The sequence below is a fragment of the Zophobas morio genome, unplaced genomic scaffold, assembly GCF_036711695.1.
Source record: "Zophobas morio isolate AGI-343-1 ecotype UQ-CSIRO unplaced genomic scaffold, CSIRO_AGI_Zmor_V1 ptg000012l, whole genome shotgun sequence".
In the NCBI taxonomy this organism is placed as follows: domain Eukaryota; kingdom Metazoa; phylum Arthropoda; class Insecta; order Coleoptera; family Tenebrionidae; genus Zophobas; species Zophobas morio.
In genome coordinates, this window is record NW_026972117.1 from 9,929,062 (window position 1) to 9,948,473 (window position 19,412).

The window sequence follows — 19,412 nt, forward strand, 5'->3', positions numbered from 1 at the left end:
CGAAATCTACAAGAGAAACACGCTATATTGTTGGAATCAACATGTGTTCATGATTTTTTTCAGAATTTTTAATCACTTTTTTTAAAGTGAAATTTTTTCAAGCGTTTCGTCGTTTTGAACCAGTTTTAAAAATTCAAAACAGTAAGTAAGTTATTTGTTGAGATACATAAAAAAATAAGCAATTCAGACCAATTTTAAAAACTCACTTGTCATAAATGTCAATTTTACAATGAGGTATGCCATCATAGTTCTAATTGACTGTGATTATGAATTAATGGCGGTAATGGGAGCTGCAAAAAACGTTTGTAAGCTCAGATAAGACAAAGCTCACGAATCGCCGTAGCTTAATCAGGAATTAAAAAACACCAAAATTTACAAAGTATGTATTTAAACAAAAAATATTTGGTATCGGCACTCCGAAAACGAATGCCTTCTAAACTACCCTTAACAATTCGTTATAATCGACATCAGGATGGCAATCCCGTCCGAAAATATAACAGTACGACACAAGCAACCGCCGTCTCGTTCCGTTATCCACCCTCGACTTCTTCGTCCAACTAAACTGCTTCAACTTCTCCAGGTGCCCTTTTCCCTCCTTCAAGTTAAAAACCCCAAACAGCAACATATTGAGCATTTCGTAGTCATCCGGGATCCGCCTTTTCCGCACCTCTTGCACGAGTTTGTGCGACATCACACCCACCTTCGTCAACCTGCGCAACTCCTCGCTGACGAACTGCTGCAGCTGAATTGCCGTCGAATTGAAGAACATCGAATTCGCCACTTTACCGTTTCTTTTCGTTTTAAAGTAACGACTACCGGACTTCAATTCCGGGACTGGCTCGTACGCGCTGGGTGCGGGAACTTGCGAGTCGAAACTGATGAAGGTCGGTAGAACGTTGTTGAAAACTACATGGTTGTGGTTGGGGGGGTATTGGAGCAAATTCGGGGGTTCAGGCGGAAAGAAATTCTGCTGGTTGGCCACGAATATTCCATCCATGAATGGTTTGATGAACTGGGGGTTGACTTGGTTGTAGTTGTGGCTAGTTTGAGCATAGTTGCCCCGAAATGCTGGTCTTGGTTGGTACACCTGGTTGTTCATGTGGTGATTCGAGGGTGGAGAGAATCGCAGTGGTTTTTGTTGTTTCGTCTCCTCTTTATATATGTCTTCGTAGCTCTTTATGTCGACGTCAGTTGGTGGATAAATCGACTTGTAAAAGCGACAGGAGTGTTCTAAGTGGCCAGAGCGGGCACATCCAGAGCACCATAATTGGTTTTTTTCTTTTAATGATGGTCCGGTTTGTTTGATGAGGGGTCCTTCCGATGTCTAAACAATAATAACAAATTTGTGTATTGTATTAGTGGTTCGGGTGTATTTATTCACTCACTGTTAAGTGGTAGCGTCGCCATAAATCTGGACACGCGTCGGGCAGGTGACCCGGCATGGAACAAATCTGGCATCGAAAGTTTCGGAATTTAAAGCACGAGTTGCAGTAAGTCGTTGCATAGGGGCTTCGCTGACCACACTAAAAGAAAATATTAAAAAATTGTATTTTTTCTGTCTGTTGACAAAATTTGTTTTGTTATTTAAATGTTACAAAATCATATGCTTCTATACTCGTAGTTTATTTGTCCGCCTTTATTTTTATCGCAGACATCTAGACTTATGGAAAAAATTTCAAAATTGTACCGACTATTTTAACATCGTAAATCGTTCATTAAAACTTGTCTATTTATGCCCTCCAAAAACTCAATGACGTCATCTCCAATTTTTTTTGTGTTTCAAGGAGAGGGAACTTCCAAAATAAATTTGAAATCCACATATTTGCAGCCAATTTTCCTCGCCACTAAAGCATCACAAATACCGCATGAATGTCAATGTATATTTTCCGATAATACATTAGCAAACCTTAGGGAAACTTTATAGTCAAAAAATTGGTCCAAGGTACTAGACATGACTCCCTTCAACCCTAAAGTAAGTATAGTCCAATAAATTCAGTTTCCTTCCTTACAAAAATTTAACATTTTAAACGTGTTTTAAGTCATTACAACTGAGATGGGGTGGGTGGGCGGGGTTTATATTTTGCCTTTTACCTTGTATTCTTTGAACAACACAATACTCATTTTTAATTTCTTGTAAAGAAATAAGTATTTTGTAGTTAAGTTCCGCCCCCTTGGTTCACGGCGAATAAAAAAAATCATCACAATTGAGATAGGGCGGGTGGGCGGGCTTACATTTTGCCTTTTTGTTTTAATATGTGTACACTTCTTTTCACAACATGAAACTTAAGACATGTTCAAAATGCAAAATTAGTATAAGGAAATATCGATTTTGCAATAGGCTCCTTCATAAAATTTAAAACATCTGGATATTCCGGTAAAAAATAAAAACGGATTCATAAGCTCCGAATATAGAATCAAGTTATTTTATGAAATTGAAATAACATTCACTGTGCAAAATTTTGAGATGACGTCATCAAATTATTGGTGGCGATAACTAGACAAATTTGATTAGCGTTTTACCATTTTCATGATATTCGTAAACGACGATCCGTCTAAAAAAATCGCCAATAGACCACAGACATAAACGGGGACAATTTTTCCATACTCTAGGGGTCATGAATAATCGAGAAAACATTAAAGTAGCAGTTTGCCGCATAGGCTTTATTACATTATTCCAGATCTTAAAATGTGGCGACTAATTTGTCGATTTTTTTACTTTTAATTGTTCAAGTTTATTATTCCGCATGTTATTGTTTACCATTTAAAAAAATAAATTTAAAAATCACCCCCTACTGAAGTGTGCATGTTACGCTACTGACGGACAGTCCGTCGTCAGATTCTGATGACTCACCATGTTGAACTAAAAATAATCCATCTCTAACAACCCTTGTCCTTCAACACTAGGTAATAGCAATTTGACGCTCAAATGTTTATTTATGTTTATACATCGAAAGAATATCACGTAGAAATTAGTTTGATTTGGATGAATTTGTCTTCTCAAAATACAGGACTAAAACGATTATTAATTAAAACACAATCGAACAAAATGTTCTGAATATTATACGAGCCCTAACAACTAAATGTTCGGACACGTATTCTTTTATACAAAAAAATGTAATTTAATGAAAAAAAAATGTATTTTACAAAAACAAAATTAGAGTAATATATAAGTAGGTATCTTTAATGCAATATTCTCAACAAAAATTGTAATATTATTAACTTAACAAAATTATAACACAACAAGAAACTGATATGAACGAATAAACTTGGCAACTAAATATTCGGACATGAGTATTTTTTTTTACTTAGTATGGTGTAACATCCCCTTTTGCTTTGATTACTGCGCGTATCCTTGCAGGCATAGTACTTACAAGACTTCTGCAGGATTCAGGAGTAAAACTTGCCCAAACTTCGTCGATTTTTGCTTTTAAACCTAAGAGTGTTCGTTGGGGGTTGTTGCGCAAAACGGATTTTATATCGTGCCAAAGTGTCTCAATGACATTTAAGTCAGGGCTGTTCGCAGGCCATGAAAGGACTCTTATATCATGATCCCCAAACCATTTCTTAGTTTTTTTTGCGGTATGACATGATGCACCGTCCTGTTGAAAAATATAATCGTTGTCCGGATACAGTTTTTCAACAGAGGGCAACAAACTGTTTTCTAAAATTTGTTGGTATTTCATGGCGTTAATAGTCGTTTCCACCAATTCATAATTTCCCAACCCTTTAGCTGACATGCATCCCCACACCATTATTCCTTTAGGAAACTTTACAGTTCGTTTTAAACAGTCTTTATTGAACGCTTTATTTTTTGATCTTATCACTCTTCTCCGCAAATCTCCCACGCACACATCAAATTTTGACTCGTCACTAAAAATGACCTTTGACCAATCTTCCATGGTCCATGCCAGCTTAGACTTTGCCCAGTTGTACCTATTTTTCTTTTGATTTGCCGTTATTAAAGGTTTTTCTTTGGCCTGTAACGGCACGGTGGAACAAATGTAAACCAAAAACTTAAAAATTACCTTATAAAAACTTAATCCTGACTTGTGAATCCATTTCCTACAACATTCTCGTGACAGCTTATGCCCTATTTCATCCGTCCATTGTGCTGTTATGTCCCGCAATGTGTTTCTTCGATTTTTTTTACAAAGTTTTACAAGGAGCCTTTGACTTCTTTCTGAAACTAATTTCGGTCTTCCTGAACTTTTTCCTTTAACGTCTAGTCCACCAGTTTCGCGATACTGTGAGATTATATCCGCTACAGTGGACTTTGCTAAATTCAGTTCTTCACTAATTTCCCGAATTTTTTACCTTGGCAATACTTCTTTACAATAAGTGCACGTAATGATTTTTCAAGTGGACGTCCACGAACCATTTTGTTAAAGAATATATATATTTTTCTATGGATCTTACAACACAGTTAGGTAAAGCAGGAAGAGGAGAATGGTATTTATTAACAATCAAACAATTCACACCGCCTACTTAGTGAAAATTAATTTTTTTATTTATTTGTCCGAATAATTAGTTGCCAAAGTGTATTCACTTTTTCTGAAAAATCCACAGTCATATTTGAATTAAAATTCTATGTAAAGTAAAACATTCAACTTTTTTATTAAAAACTATTCTTTGAAATCTTAGCTTCCTATTTTTATGTGATTTGATAATAAAAATTAAAAATTAATTCATAAAGAGTGGTTTTTGAACGCTCCGGTTAGTTTGTCCGAACATTTAGTTGTTAGGGCTCGTAATTCATATTTTATCATTATTATATCATTATAATTTCATAAGTTTTTACAAGATTAATCAAAATCAGTTTTATCTTAATAAACACTAGCCCCGCCCACCCACCCTCTATTTATCAGAGGGTATGTCATTTGCCACAATAAGGGCGGGGCTATAACTTGCTAATATAAGTCTTATTTTGGCAAATGAGATATCCTTTGAGAAAATAGGGGGTGGGTGGGCGGGGCTAGCACTTGCTAAGATAAGACTGAATTTGCCCATATTAATTTTTTTTTCTCTTCTCGTTCCCTATTTTTTCTCAAAAGAATACCATAATGCTTCAAACATATTTCACTCCATAAATTCTTGTACAAAAATATGGACTTTGCAGTTAAGCTTCACCTCCCGGTCTCACGACGAATAAAAAAATTCATCACAATTGAGATGGGGTGGGTGGGTGGGGCTTATCCATTTCAGTAAGAAAATATTTACTTAATATATCAAATCGTCAATTCGAGGTTAAAATTATGTTTTAAGTATTATGTTGTTGAAAGTGAATTCTATAATTAAGAAAATGAAGCCAATGATTAAGCCCCACCCACCCGCCCCTATCTCGATTGTGACGAATTTTTCATTTATTGTCATTTCGAAAGAGGGGGCTTAATTATAAAATCCACATTCCTTTAGAAAAATTTACCATTTTCAAGATGTTTTAAGTGTCTTAGATGACTATACGTATATTAAGGAAAACATTGGTCAAAAGTTGTTTCGCCAGAATTTTCCTCGCGCCTAAAGTAGTTTCTCTTTTAGTTTCCTTTTTCAATTAATACATTTGGTTTTCTTTGTATAATAAGGATTTTATAATTAAGCTCCGCTCCTCGACTTACGACAAATAAAAAAAATCATCACAATTGAGACAAGGTGGGCGGGCGGGGCTTATATTGTGCCTTTTTTTTTTTCTTAATATACTAGCCATCTTTTCACAAGAAATTTAGAACATGGTTAAAATGATACATTTTTGCATGGAAATATGGATTTTGCAATTATGGGGCGGAGCCTAATTGTAAAATCGATATTTCCAAATTTTCCATTTTAAATATGTTTTAAGTTTGATGTGGTGAAAAGAAGTCCACACATATTAAAACAAAAAAGCAAATTGTAAGCCCGCCCACCCACCCTATCTCAATTGTGATGATTTTTTATTCGCCGAAGAAGAACACAAGAAATTAAAAACATGTTTTTGAGTATCGTATTGTTCAAAGAATATTATGTATATTAAGGGAAAAAGACAAAATATTAATTGCCCCTTGTAAAATCATTATGTTTTAACATTATTGTATAATTGCAATTTCACAAGTTTTTACAAGATTAATCAAAATCAGTTTTATCTTAACAAATACTAGGCCCGCCCACCCGCCCCTTATTTTCCCAGAGGATGTCATTTGCCAAAATCAGTCTTTTCTTACCAAGTACTAGCCCCGCCCACTCGCCCCCTATTTTCCCAGAGGATGTCATTTGCCAAAATCAGTCTTATCTTACCAAGTAGTAGTCCCGCCCACCCGCCCTCTATTTATCAGAGGGTATGTCACTTGCCAAAATAAGACTTATCGGGCGGGGCGGGGCTATAACTTGCTAGTATAAGTCTTATTTTGGCAAATGCCATCCTCTCTGAGAAAATAGGGGGTGGGTGGGCGGGGCTAGTACTTGGTAAGATAAGACTGATTTTGGCAAATGCCACATTCTTTGAGAAAATGGGGGCGGGTGGGCGGGGCTAGTATTTCCTAAGATAAGACTGATTTTGGCAAATGACATATCCTTTGAGAAAATAGGGGGCGGGTGGGCGGGGCTAGTACTTGGTAAGATAAGACTGATTTTGGTAAATGCCATATCCTTTGAGAAAATAGGGGGCGGTGGGTGGGGCTAGTACTTGCTAAGATAAGACTGATTTTGGCAAATGCCATCCTCTCTGAGAAAATAGAGGGCGGGTGGGCGGGGCTAGTACTTGGTAAGATAAGACTGATTTTGGCAAATGCTATATCCTTTGAGAAAATGGGGGCGGGTGGGCGGGGCTAGTACTTCCTAAGATAAGACTGATTTTGGCAAATGACATATCCTTTGAGAAAATAGGGGGCGGGTGGGCGGGGCTAGTACTTGGTAAGATAAGACTGATTTTGGCAAATGCTATATCCTTTGAGAAAATGGGGGCGGGTGGGCGGGGCTAGTACTTCCTAAGATAAGACTGATTTTGGCAAATGACATATCCTTTGAGAAAATAGGGGGCGGGTGGGCGGGGCTAGTACTTGGTAAGATAAGACTGATTTTGGCAAATGCCATCTTCTCTGAAAAAATAGGGAGCGGGTGGGCGGGGCTAGTACTTGGTAAGATAAGACTGATTTTGGCAAATGCTATATCCTTTGAGAAAATAGGGGATGGGTGCGCGGGGCTAGTACTTGGTAAGATAAGACTGAATTTTCCCCTATTATTTTTTTTTCTCTTCTTCGTTCCCTATTTTTTCTCAAAACAATACCATAATGCTTCAAACATATTTCACTCCATAAATTCTGGTACAAAAAACGGACGAATAAAAAAATTCATTAGAATTGAGATGGGGTGGATGGGTGGGGCTTATCTATTTAAAAAAAAAATATATTTACTTAATATATCAAATGGTCAATTCAGGGTTAAAATTATGTTTTAGAAAAAGAAGCCCCACCCACCCGCCCCTATCTCGATTGTGACGAGTTTTTCATTTACTGTCGTTTCGGAAGAGGGAGCTTAATTACAAAATCCACATTTCTTTAGAAAAATTTACCATTTTCAAGATGTTTTCAGTTTCTTAGATCAACAGTTGTTTCGCTAGAACTTTCCTCGCGCCTAAAGTAGCTTCTCTTTTAGTTTTCTTTTTTAATTAATACATTTAGTTTTCTTTTATGTAACATGATTACTTAAGAACATATTTCACATGGTAATTTCTCGTAGAAAACTAAGGATTTTACAATTAAGCTCCACCCCTCGGCTTACGTCGAATAAAAAAAATCATCAGAATCGAGATAGGGTGGGTGGGCGGGGCGTATATTTTGCCTTTCTTTTTCTTAATATACATAGCCATCTAAAAAAAGTGACAAGCAGTCTACACATATTAAAACAAAAAGGCAAAATGTAAGCCCGCCCACCCGCCCTATCTCAATTGTGATGTTTTTTTTTTATTTGCCGTGAATCAAGGGGGCGAAGTTTAACTGCAAAATACTTACTTCTTTACAAGAAATTAAAAATATGTTTTTCTTCAAAGAATACTACGTACATTACGAAAAAAAAGCAAAATGTAATAATAAACATAGTCATCTTTGAACAACACGATACTCCAAAATAAGGATTTTTTGCAGTTAAGCTCCGCCTTCTTGGCTCACGACGAATAAAAAAGAATCATCACAATTGAGACAGGGCGGGTGGGCGGGGCTACATTTTGCCTTGTTTTTCTTAATATGTGTACACTTATTTCAAGAAACTTAAAACATGCCTAAAATGATAAATTTTTGTAGTAATCAACTTCTTCCACAACCTCTTTAAACACGGCAAAAGTTGAACATCAAAGTTACTTTTAACGGCAACTTGACAACGGAGTTAATAAATGACAATTTTCAGTTCTAAAAGCAACGTGTCAGCAGGATAGCAACTGCAACGGGAACTTCAACGTCAACGGCAAGTTTGTAAATCTGATGACGCAGTTGGACATAATTCTAACCTCAAATTCATCGCATGATATTTTAAGTATTGTATTCTGGGCGGGGCTAGCACTTGCTAAGATAAGACTGAATTTTCCCCTATTATTATTTTTTTCTCTTCTTCGTTCCCTATTTTTTCTCAAAACAATACCATAATGCTTCAAATATATTTCAATTCATAAATTCTTGTACAAAAATATGGTTGCAGTTAAGCTTCACCTCCCGGTCTCACGACGAATAAAAAAAAATCATCAGAATTGAGTTGGGGTGGGTGGGTGGGGCTTATCCATTTCAATAAGAAAATATTTACTTAATATATCAAATGGTCAATTCGAGGTTAAAATTATGTTTTAAGTATTATGTTCTTGAAAGTGAACTCCATACATTAAGAAAAAGAAGCCAATGATTAAGCCCCACCCACCACGTCACTATCTCAATTGTGACGAATTTTTCATTTACTGTCATTTCGAAAGAGGGAGCTTAATTACAAAATCCACATTTCTTTAGAAAAATTTACCATTTTCAAGATGTTTTAAGTTTCTTAGATGACTATACGTATATTAAGGAAAACATTGGTCAAAAGTTGTTTCGCCAGAACTTTCCTCGCGCCTAAAGTAGTTTCTTTTTTGGTATTCTTCTTTAATTAATACATTTAGTTTTCTTTGTATAATAAGGATTTTATAATTAAGCTCCGCCCCTCGACTTACGACAAATAAAAAAAATCATCACAATTGAGACAGGGTGGGTGGGTGGGGCTTATATTATGCCTTTTTTTTTTCTTAATATACATAGCCATCTTTTCACAAGAAGAAACTTAGAACATGGTTAAAATGATACATTTTTGTAAGGAAATATAGATTTTGCAATTATGGGGCGGACCTAATTGCAAAATCGATTTTTCCAAATTTTCCATTTTAAACATGTTTTAAGTTTGATGTGGTGAAAAGAAGTCCACACATATTAAAGCAAAAAAGCAAATTGTAAGCCCGCCCACCCACCCTATCTCAATTGTGATGATTTTTTATTCGCCGAAGAAGAACAGAAGAAATTAAAAACATGTTTTTGAGTATCGTATTGTTCAAAGAATATTATGTATATTAAAAGAAAAAGACAAAATATTAATTGTACCTTGTAAAATCATTATGTTTTATCATTATTATATAATTGCAATTTCTCAAGTTTTTACAAGATTAATCAAAATCAGTTTTATCTTAACAAATACTAGGCCCGCCCATCCGCCCCTTATTTTCCCAGATCTCATTTGCCAAAATCAGTCTTATCTTATCAAGTAGTAGTCCCGCCCACCCGCCCTCTATTTATCAGAGGGTATGTCATTTGCCAAAATAAGACTTATCGGGAGGGGCGGGGCTATAACTTGCTAAGATAACACTGATTTTGGCAAATGCCATCCTCTCTGAGAAAATAGGGGGCGGGTGGGCGGGACTAGTACTTGCTAAGATAAGACTGATTTTGGCAAATGCCATCCTCTCTGAGAAAATAGGGGGCGGGTGGCCAGGGCTAGCATTTGCTAAGATAAGACTGAATTTTCCCCTATTAATTTTGTTTTCTCTTGTTCGTTCCCTATTTTTTCTCAAAACAATACCATAATGCTTCAAACATATTTCACTCTATAAATTCTGGTACAAAAAAACGGACGAATAGAAAAATTCATCAGAATTGAGATGGGGTGGGTGGGTGGGGCTTATCCATTTCAATAAGAAAATATTTACTTAATATATCAAATGGTCAATTCGGGGAAAAAATTATGTTTTAAGTATTATGTTGTTGAAAGTGAACTTCTATAATTAAGAAAAAGAAGCCAATGATCAAGTAACACCCACCCGCCCCTATCTCAATTGTGACGAATTTTTCATTTACTGTCATTTCGAAAGGAGCTTCACATTTCTTTAGAAAAATTTACCATTTTCAAGATGTTTTAAGTTTCTTGTTGCAAAAGGATGACTATATGTATATTAAGGAAAACATTGGGCAAAAGTTGTTTCGCCAGAACTTTCCTCGCGCCTAAAGTAGCTTCTCTTTTGGTTTTCTTTTTTAATTAATACATTTAGTTTTCTTTGTATAATAAGGATTTTATAATTAAGCTCCGCCCCTCGGCTTACGACAAATAAAAAAAAATCATCACAATTGAGACAAGGTGGGCCTTTTTTGCCTTTTTTTTTTCTTAATTTTAGCCATCTTTTCACAAGAAATTTAGAACATGGTTAAAATGATATATTTTTGCAAGAAAATATGGATTTTACAATTATGGGGCGGAGCCTAATTGTAAAATCCATATTTCCAAATTTTCCATTTTAAATATGTTTTAAGTTTGATGTGGTGAAAAGAAGTCTACTACAAATATTAAAACAAAAAAGCAAAATGTAAGCCCGCCCACCCACCCTATCTCAATTGTGATGATTTTTTTTATTCGCCGTGAACCAAAGGGGCCGAGTATAACTGCAAAATACTTATTTCTTTACAAGAAATTAAAGACATGTTTTTGAGTATCGTGTTGTTCAAAGAATATTATGTATATTAAGGAAAAAAGGCAAAATATTAATTGCCCCTTGTAAAAACTTGTTAAATTTTAATTTATTTTTTAACAACTTAGTCATTAAATCTTCTGACACAAATTAAAAAAAATAATTATACATACAGTTTCCGACAAAAAATTTCAAACATCACTTTTCTGTCATGTCAAAAATTTTAATGTAGTCTATGCTTTATTGTCATTATTTCGGACAGCTGGAATGTCAAACTTTCAAAATTCCAGCTTACGCTACAGCTACATTCATGTAAGTGTCAAATGTAAAAGTTAAAAATGACTGTCAAATATTTAGGTTAGAAACATCTAAAGGTTGCTTTACACTATCTGACGACTGAATGACACTGACGTCTGAAATTTTTTGGCGGCAACTGTATATTAAAAATAAATCACAAGTTCGTATAGACTCATATTTTGCACATTTAAGATAGGGTATATTCAGCAAAATTTTGAGGTGACGTCACCGATTTTTACGGGGGATGAGCAAATAGATTTTGATTAAAAATTTATTATGCTTACCATAAATTTAAAACATCTGCAAGATTTCAAAGCATTCGGTTTTACAGATTCAAAATTAAATTGCAAAATGTTTTATAATTTTGATTTTTTTTCCAAAAATCTGGACGTTTCGGGTAAATACTCAATACGGAATCATAAACTACATGCGTGGGACTATGTTATTTCATACAATTTACTATGTGCAATTTTGAAGTGACGTCATCACATTATTGGTGGGGATGATTTTTGCAAGGACATGTATATCAACTCGGACTGGTGCAGTGCAATACTAAAAATAACAGTATTGTATTACCAAAATTTTCTGGGAAAATGGAGTGAGCCGTTCCTGATTTAATCAAAAAAATAAATGGACACATTCGTTTTTTTAGCCACCACAAATCTAAAAAATATGAATGCAATTAAAAATCACAAGTAAAAACTCATCATATTTTGCACAAATTGAACTCGTTACTATGGAAATTTGCAATTTAATATCTTTAAATTTCACAAGTTTTTACAAGATTAATAGGGGCAGAATCAGTTTTATCTTAACAAATACTAGCCCCGCCCACCCGCCCCTTATTTTTCAGAGGATATGTCATTTGCCAAAATCAGTCTTATCTTACCAAGTACTAGCCCCGCCCACCCGCCCTCTATTTTCTCAGGGGATGTCATTTGCCAAAATAAGACTTATCGGGCGGGGTGGGGCTATAACTTGCTAATATGAGTCTTATTTTGGCAAATGACATCCTTTGAGAAAATAGGGGGCGGGTGGGCGTAACTAGTACTGGCTATACAAATTTCATTCGAGATACACCCACATAAAATTTTATGGCAGATAATGAGTGAAACTCCTGCACAATGGCAACAGTAATTTATTGCTTTTAACACCCCATGCGACCAGATATCGGCACGTTCCGGCAGAATTTTTCAGGACCGTACTCTGTTAAAAAATAAGGTGAAATAATAGACAAATTGTATTAGTTAAATAATATTTATAAGATTACTAGCTGACCCGGCCACGCGTTGCTGTGGCTAAAGTTTTTGTTATATTACATTATAGTAAACAATCTAAGAGGAACAATAAGAGAACATCAGTCACGGAGTCCACTATACTTTTTCACACAGATGGTATTTGTAAAAAAATATGGTGATCTCCTTATTTGACTTTCTACTACTATAACCCTTTAGTACAATGAAATTATTTACGAACAAAGACGAAAATGTTGATGTTGGTATACAAATTCACTGGATTGAGATTTGAAGGGGAAGTACGTTGAACACAATTAATTAAAATGTTCTTACACTTGATAAATTTCAATCCCTGACAATATTGACATACTTTATCCATTCCACCGATAGCAATTTTTGAATGCGCTGAGTAGTTAATATCTGGTGCATATTCAAAGGCAAGCCGAACGAATGATGCACGTGTTAATGAGCGGCTGATCCGTTGCCTTTGTCGATCTAGTACTCGTACTGTAGCTATGTTTCGTTCTCGTGCCGCTCTTGTTCTCGTAATATTCTGTTGCCGACGTTCGTCACGCTGTTCTTGAGATTCTTGTGCACGACTTTCTGCAGTCCTGATTCTTTCAGCTGCATTTCTTGTTTCGATTTGTTCTGGTAATTGCTGAGCTCTTTCAACACGTTTGCGTCGTGACCCTTTGCTGCTCGCGTTGTTGAGGTTAGATTTTTTCGGTGGCATTTGACTGACAATAATAATTTAATCGTTTAAATATTAGAAACCCAGTCGGAAGGTATCGACATCTGTTAGAATCATTTGGAGTTAACAGATAATTGTGACTGTCAAATAATAGCAGACAAATAATTAGCAATAAATTAAAATTGCGACTATAATTTGAGATTTAAACTATCCTATCTCTCAAGTTGGATCGAACTGCACATGGTGTGCGAATTTTATTATAATCGGTTAAGTGGTTTAGGAGTCCATTGAGGACCAACATTGTGACACGAGATTTATATATATTAAGATAAGGCACTATAACGACCGACAAGTAAGACGTAAAATCAGTTATTGAAATGAAGACCAATTCAAATCTATCCAAAATACCTTTCATTCCCGAAAACAGGTAAAACTTTCAACTCAACCCGAATAGGGCTCTGTATAAAATGACCTGTCAAACCCTTTTCATAATTTATGGTTGCGGTTTCAGGAGCACCGCTTTTTGAATGATTGGTGCCATAAAAATTTATGTGGATGTATCTCGAATACGGTTACAGTAAGATAAGACTGATTTTGGCAAATGACGTATCCTTTGAGAAAATAGGGGGCGGGTGGGCGGGGCTAGTACTTCCTAAGATAAGACTGAATTTGCCCCTATTGAATATTTTTTTTTGTCTTCTCGTTTCCTATTTTTTCTCAAAACAATACCATAATGCTTCAAACATATTTCAATCCATAAATTCTTGTACAAAAATATGGACTTTGCAGTTAAGCTTCACCTCCCGGTCTCACGACGAATAAAAAAATTCATCACAATTGAGATGGGGTGGGCGGGTGGGGCTAATCCATTTCAATAAGAAAATATTTACTTAATATATCAAATGGTCAATTCGAGGCTTAAATTATGTTTTAAGTATTATGTTGTTGAAAGTGAACTCTATAATTAAGAAAAAGAAGCCAATGATTAAGCCCCACCCACCCGCCCCTATCTCAATTGTGACGAATTTTTCATTTACTGTCGTTTCGAAAGAGGGAGGTTACATAATCCACATTTCTTTAGAAAAATTTACCATTTTCAAGATGTTTCAAGAATTTTCCTCGTGCCTAAAGTAGCATCTCTTTTGGTTTTCTTTTTTAATTAATACATTTAGTTAATAATATATTTCACATGGTAATTTCTCGTAGAAAAACAAGGAATTTGCAATTAAGCTCCGCCCCTCGGCTTACGACAAATAAAAAAAAATCATCACAATTGAGACGGGGTGGGTGGGCGGGGCTTATATTATGCCTTTTTTTCTTAATATACATAGCCATCTTTGCACAAGAAATTTAGAACATGGTTAAAATGATATATTTTTGCAAGGAAATATGGATTTTGCAATTATGGGGCGGCGCCCATTTGCAAAATCGATAGTTCCAAATTTTCCATTTTAAACATGTTTTAAGTTTGATGTGGTGAAAAGAAGTCTACACATATTAAAACAAAAAGGCAAAATGTAAGCCCGCCCACCCACCCTATCTCGATTGTGATGATTATTTTATTCGCCGTGAACCAAGGGGGCAGAGTATAACTGCAAAATACTTATTTCTTTACAAGAAATTGAAAACATGTTTTGAGTATCGTGTTGTTCAAAGAATATTATGTATATTAATTTTATTTATTTTATTTATTTTTTATTTTATTAATTAAGGAAAAAAGGCAAAATATTAATTGCCCCTTGTAATAACTTGTTAAATTTAAATTTTCTGAGACACCCTGTATAACCAAATTAAAAAAAAAATAATTATACATATATTAAAAATAAATCACAAGTTCGTACAGACTCATATTTTGTACATTTAAGATAGGGTATATTCAGCAAAATTTTGAGGTGACGTCATTAATTTTTTGGAGGGGATAAGTAAATATATTTTGATTAAAAAATGTATCATGCTTATCAAGACTTTAAAACATCTGGAAAATTTCAAAGCATTCGGTTTTGCAGTTTCAAAATTAAATTGCAAAATGTTTTATAATTTTGATTTTTTTTCCAAAAATCTGGACGCTTCGGGTAAATACTCAATACGGAATCATAAACTACATGTGTGGGACTATGTTATTTCATACAATTTACTATGTGCAATTTTGAAGTGACGTCATCACATTATTGGTGGGGATGAATTTTGCAAGGACATGTATATCAACTTGGATTGGTGCAGTGCAATACTAAAAATAACAGTATTGTATTACCAAAATTTTCTGCGAAAATGGAGTGAGTCGTTCCTGATTTAATCAAAAAAATAAATGGACACATTCGTTTTTTTAGCCACCACAAATCTAAAAAATATGAATGCAATTAAAAATCACAAGTAAAAACTCATCATATTTTGCACAAATTGAACTCGTTACTATGGAAATTTGCAATTTAATACCTTCAAATTTCACAAGTTTTTACAAGATTAATAGGGGCAGAATCAGTTTTATCTTAACAAATACTAACCCCGCCCACCCGCCCTTTATTTTCTCAAAGTGTAGTAGTTGCTAAGATAAGTCTTATTTTGGCAAATGGCATATCCTCTGAGTAAATAGAGGGCGGATACGTGGGGCTAGTACTTACGAAGGTAAAACTTAACTTAAAAATTTTATAACGATCATACAGACGGTAAAACTCTAACCACGATTTGTCTAGTCATCCCCAGTAACAATCTGATGACACCATCTCAAAATTGTTCATAGTAAATGTTACTTAAAATTACATAAAATAACATACTTCTGTATTTGTGGTCTATGAATCCGCCTTTACTTTTAAGTTATACATCTAGTTTTTTTAATTAATTTAATAGATAGAATTCTAAGAGAATATTTGAATGGAGTCAACCGTAATTAAATTCATTCTTAGAAATATCGTTGTCTTTATTATTTACAATCAAACAAATCTACAAAGGAAAAGAATGTTTAACTAAAGAAATTACTGATAAAATAATCCGTTAAATGCGTTTCTAAAAAGAAATTATGCCTTTTCTTGAATAATACGTTGTAAAAATAAATAAATACAGTCTGAAATTAATGATAATATCAAAAATAAAACACAAAAAAATAAAGTTCGCATTATTTACTTCATGAAGAAACTAAAAAAAAATCATACCTGTGTGCAGAGTTTATTTGGACACCTCGGTTCATAATGCCCACGTCCTCCACACAGCGTACACTTCGGTTCAACCCTATTGGTACACCTAATCCCGACATGGCCAAACTGCTTACACCTAGTGCACCTTCGCCCCCTATTTTTTCTCGACGGCGACCTATCAGAGTCTAAGATTGTCCAAAGTTTTGGATCATCTATAACATCGCGAAAATTGTAACAAGAAAAATAACAATAGATTTACATCAATTACTTGACATCTTCAGCTGGAGCTCTTTCACACTGTACTTAGTCAAATCCATGCCAAACTCGACTGTTAAGCAAACTTTATCGTCGCTTTTTGGCTCCTCGAAATTCAGTTGGATGTCTGGTTGCTCTTGCAACGACGATAACACCGACTCTGCGTCTGATAATTCAACCAGAGTATTCGTCTCAGTGAACACTTCTTCGACGACGACTACGCCATCTAGCGGTGCAGGTGGCGACTCAGTTTCTTCTTCTTTAATTTCAACAAGTTGGAGGTCACTTGATTCGTTGGGTTTGTCGTCTTTTACTATCAGTGAAATGTTGTTTATTGGTGGAGTTGTGTGATCCTCTGTTGTGATAAGTACACTGTCATTTTTAGTTTCGTCACGACTGACAACAGATGGCGTTAGTTCCGTTTCGATATTTTCAACAATTTGAAAACTGTCGCTTTTTATAAATTCATTTACGTCTGCATTATTTCCTGTGCCTGCAGGATCTGAAACGTCAACAGGTGTAAGTTCATCGTCAGGAGTGGCTTCCTGAGTCACATCATTGCTATTAATAGATACATTTCTTTTCTTTGGTTGGTTGTTCTCACCAAGTTCTGAATTCTCCATCTGACTGGATTTTCGTTTCTTCCTCTTTAACTCATCTTCAACCTCCTCAGTCACCATTTCTTTTTCAAAACTTTCATCATTACCGCTCTTTCTCTTCTTGTTCTTTTTCTTCTTTTTACACGAATTTTTCGCTTTTATATCTTTCACAGGAGATTCAGTTCCACTTATTAAATCATATTTGCTATCTAAACCGCTCGTTTTCTTCGTTTTCTTCACTATAGAAAGAGAAGCGCTCTGTTTCAACTGCATGGGTGACAATTCTGGCAACAATTTCGCTTTTTGAGCCACATCTTTCTTGTCAATTTGAGCCTCCTCATAGTCGCTCTCTGAGCTACTATCACTTGAATAAATAGTTTTATTTTGGGGGTCAGGAAGCCTCAAAGGCGACGATTGCACACTACTCATAGTTGCACTAGTTCTAAGAGGGGTTATAAAATTACCAAAACTCTCTAAATTGTTTTCTGAAAATATGTCCTCTTTTGGAAAATCCACTTCATTAAAAACTATCGTTTTCATTAAATTTACGGAATTTGCGTCTGTCGTACTCGAACTGCTTTCAGTTTCACAGGTTTCTGTAGGTGGCGCTGGCTTAAGGAAAGCGTCGTTGTTAAAATCAGACCCGTGAAGACTAAAATTGAAATTGTTTTGATTCAACTCGACCCCTGAGTTATTCATAAAATCGTTTGAAGCGGAATCTGGAGTTCTTAACAGTTCTTTACGTTCTTGGTGCATTTGTTGGGTTAGGTTTTTTGTTGGAGAGTCATTAATGCTAGTATTGTCGGAGGATGCAGAGGACGCAGTCTCGCTGTGTTTTTCTTTACTAACGTCAAGTTCTTCATCTAGGTTGATAACTTCAATAGGGGCTACAACAGGTTCTATAAATATAACGTCATCTGTTAAACTTTCATTCAAAGTCTCCACTTCTGTGTTTTCTGTATTGTCAATGTTACTTGATTGTGTTACGTTGTCTTCACGCACGGTTTCTTTTTCGTCGTCTGAGTCCGCTACGGACAACACGGGCCACTTATTATCGACTATGACGCAGCTATCATCTTCGCTGTCTGACACCGTAATAACATCCTGCTCTACTTGTTTCACCGACTTAGCGACATTAAGTGCCTTCAGAGCCTTCTTCTGTTTTATTTTTTCCTTCATTTTCAACTTGCGTCGCGCTCTACTTCGCTCTTTCGCAGTCATACACATGATGGGTTTTGGGCTCACCACAAGCACCTGATTTATAGAAATCTCCGGTTTTCGCGCTTTCCCGAAACTCTTGTTATAACTACCCTCCTGCCGATTGTCTCTGCGTCCAGGCGTTTTTGAACCACTCTTCTGTGGCGCGTTCTTATGCAACCTTGAGCCTGGGCTCCAGGGACCGAAATATCTGCCAGGCCTTCTCATGTCGTCCGTAGGTTTCGATAACGTCTCTCTTAAATTCTCGTGCGGCTCAGTTTCGTCATTCACACCATGATAAACCTGACTGTAGAGCATGGATTCCAAGTCCTCGAGGTCCAAGTCATTCTGCTAAGTGATAGGTATTAGGGGCGAAAATGAAAGTGGAGGAGTGTACGTACCATGATCTTATTTCGTAACTGCCATATTTACGTAATGGACTGAAATAAAATTGTTTTCTTTAAATTATAAACTAAAAATTGGAATGAAGTTTGGGTTGACAGGTTTGACAGCGCACACGTGGTGGCGATGACCAATCGTGAAAACGCAAAATCCCTGTCTAGCACTGGCTAGATTGGGATGGAAGTGGCTAGGGTGTCGGGAACGGTGTGCAATAAAGTGACATTTTGCCGCATTCAAATGGACGTTTTGCACGAAAAAATTGTTATATTTATTCGCAACTAGCTGACCCCGTGAACTTCGTTTCACTTACAACTTAATTTTGAATCTGCAAACCGAATGCTTTGAAATCTGGCAGATGTTTTAAACATCTGATAAGCATAATACATTTTTATTCAAAATAATACTTACTTCTTCCAAAAAATTGATGACGTCAGCCCAAAATTTTGCCAAATGAATCCTTTTTAAAATATCCAAAATAGGATGAGACTATACTTGTGATTTATCATTCCATTCATATTTTTTAGTTTTGCTTATAGGGGGTGTCTCAAAAAAAAATTAATCACTGAGTCAGTTTATTTTATTGATTGAATCAAGAATTGCAAAACTAAATATTTAGATTTATTGCAGACGTTTTGAAGTTACTGTTTGACATGGTACGTTTTTAATTAGTATAGTATA

The 19,412-nt window shown here is 35.5% G+C and overlaps 1 protein-coding gene across 2 annotated transcripts; it reads right to left on the reverse strand.

Annotated features, from left to right (window-relative positions):
• Positions 1-369: 369 nt before the first annotated feature.
• LOC135127740 (uncharacterized) lies at positions 370-18,852 on the reverse strand. 2 transcript variants are annotated; one of them, XM_064054334.1, is made up of 5 exons: positions 18,734-18,852; positions 16,550-18,680; positions 16,300-16,493; positions 1,386-1,523; positions 370-1,324 (listed from the first exon to the last, which is right to left on the reverse strand). In XM_064054334.1, the coding sequence occupies exons 1-5, from the start codon at positions 18,734-18,736 to the stop codon at positions 434-436; spliced, it is 3,357 nt and encodes a 1,118-aa protein (XP_063910404.1). In that variant the 5' UTR covers positions 18,737-18,852; the 3' UTR covers positions 370-433. The 2 variants fall into 2 exon arrangements, with proteins under 2 accessions (XP_063910404.1, XP_063910403.1); XM_064054333.1 differs by having other exon boundaries at positions 16,550-18,683.
• Between the last annotated feature and the right edge of the window lie 560 nt (positions 18,853-19,412).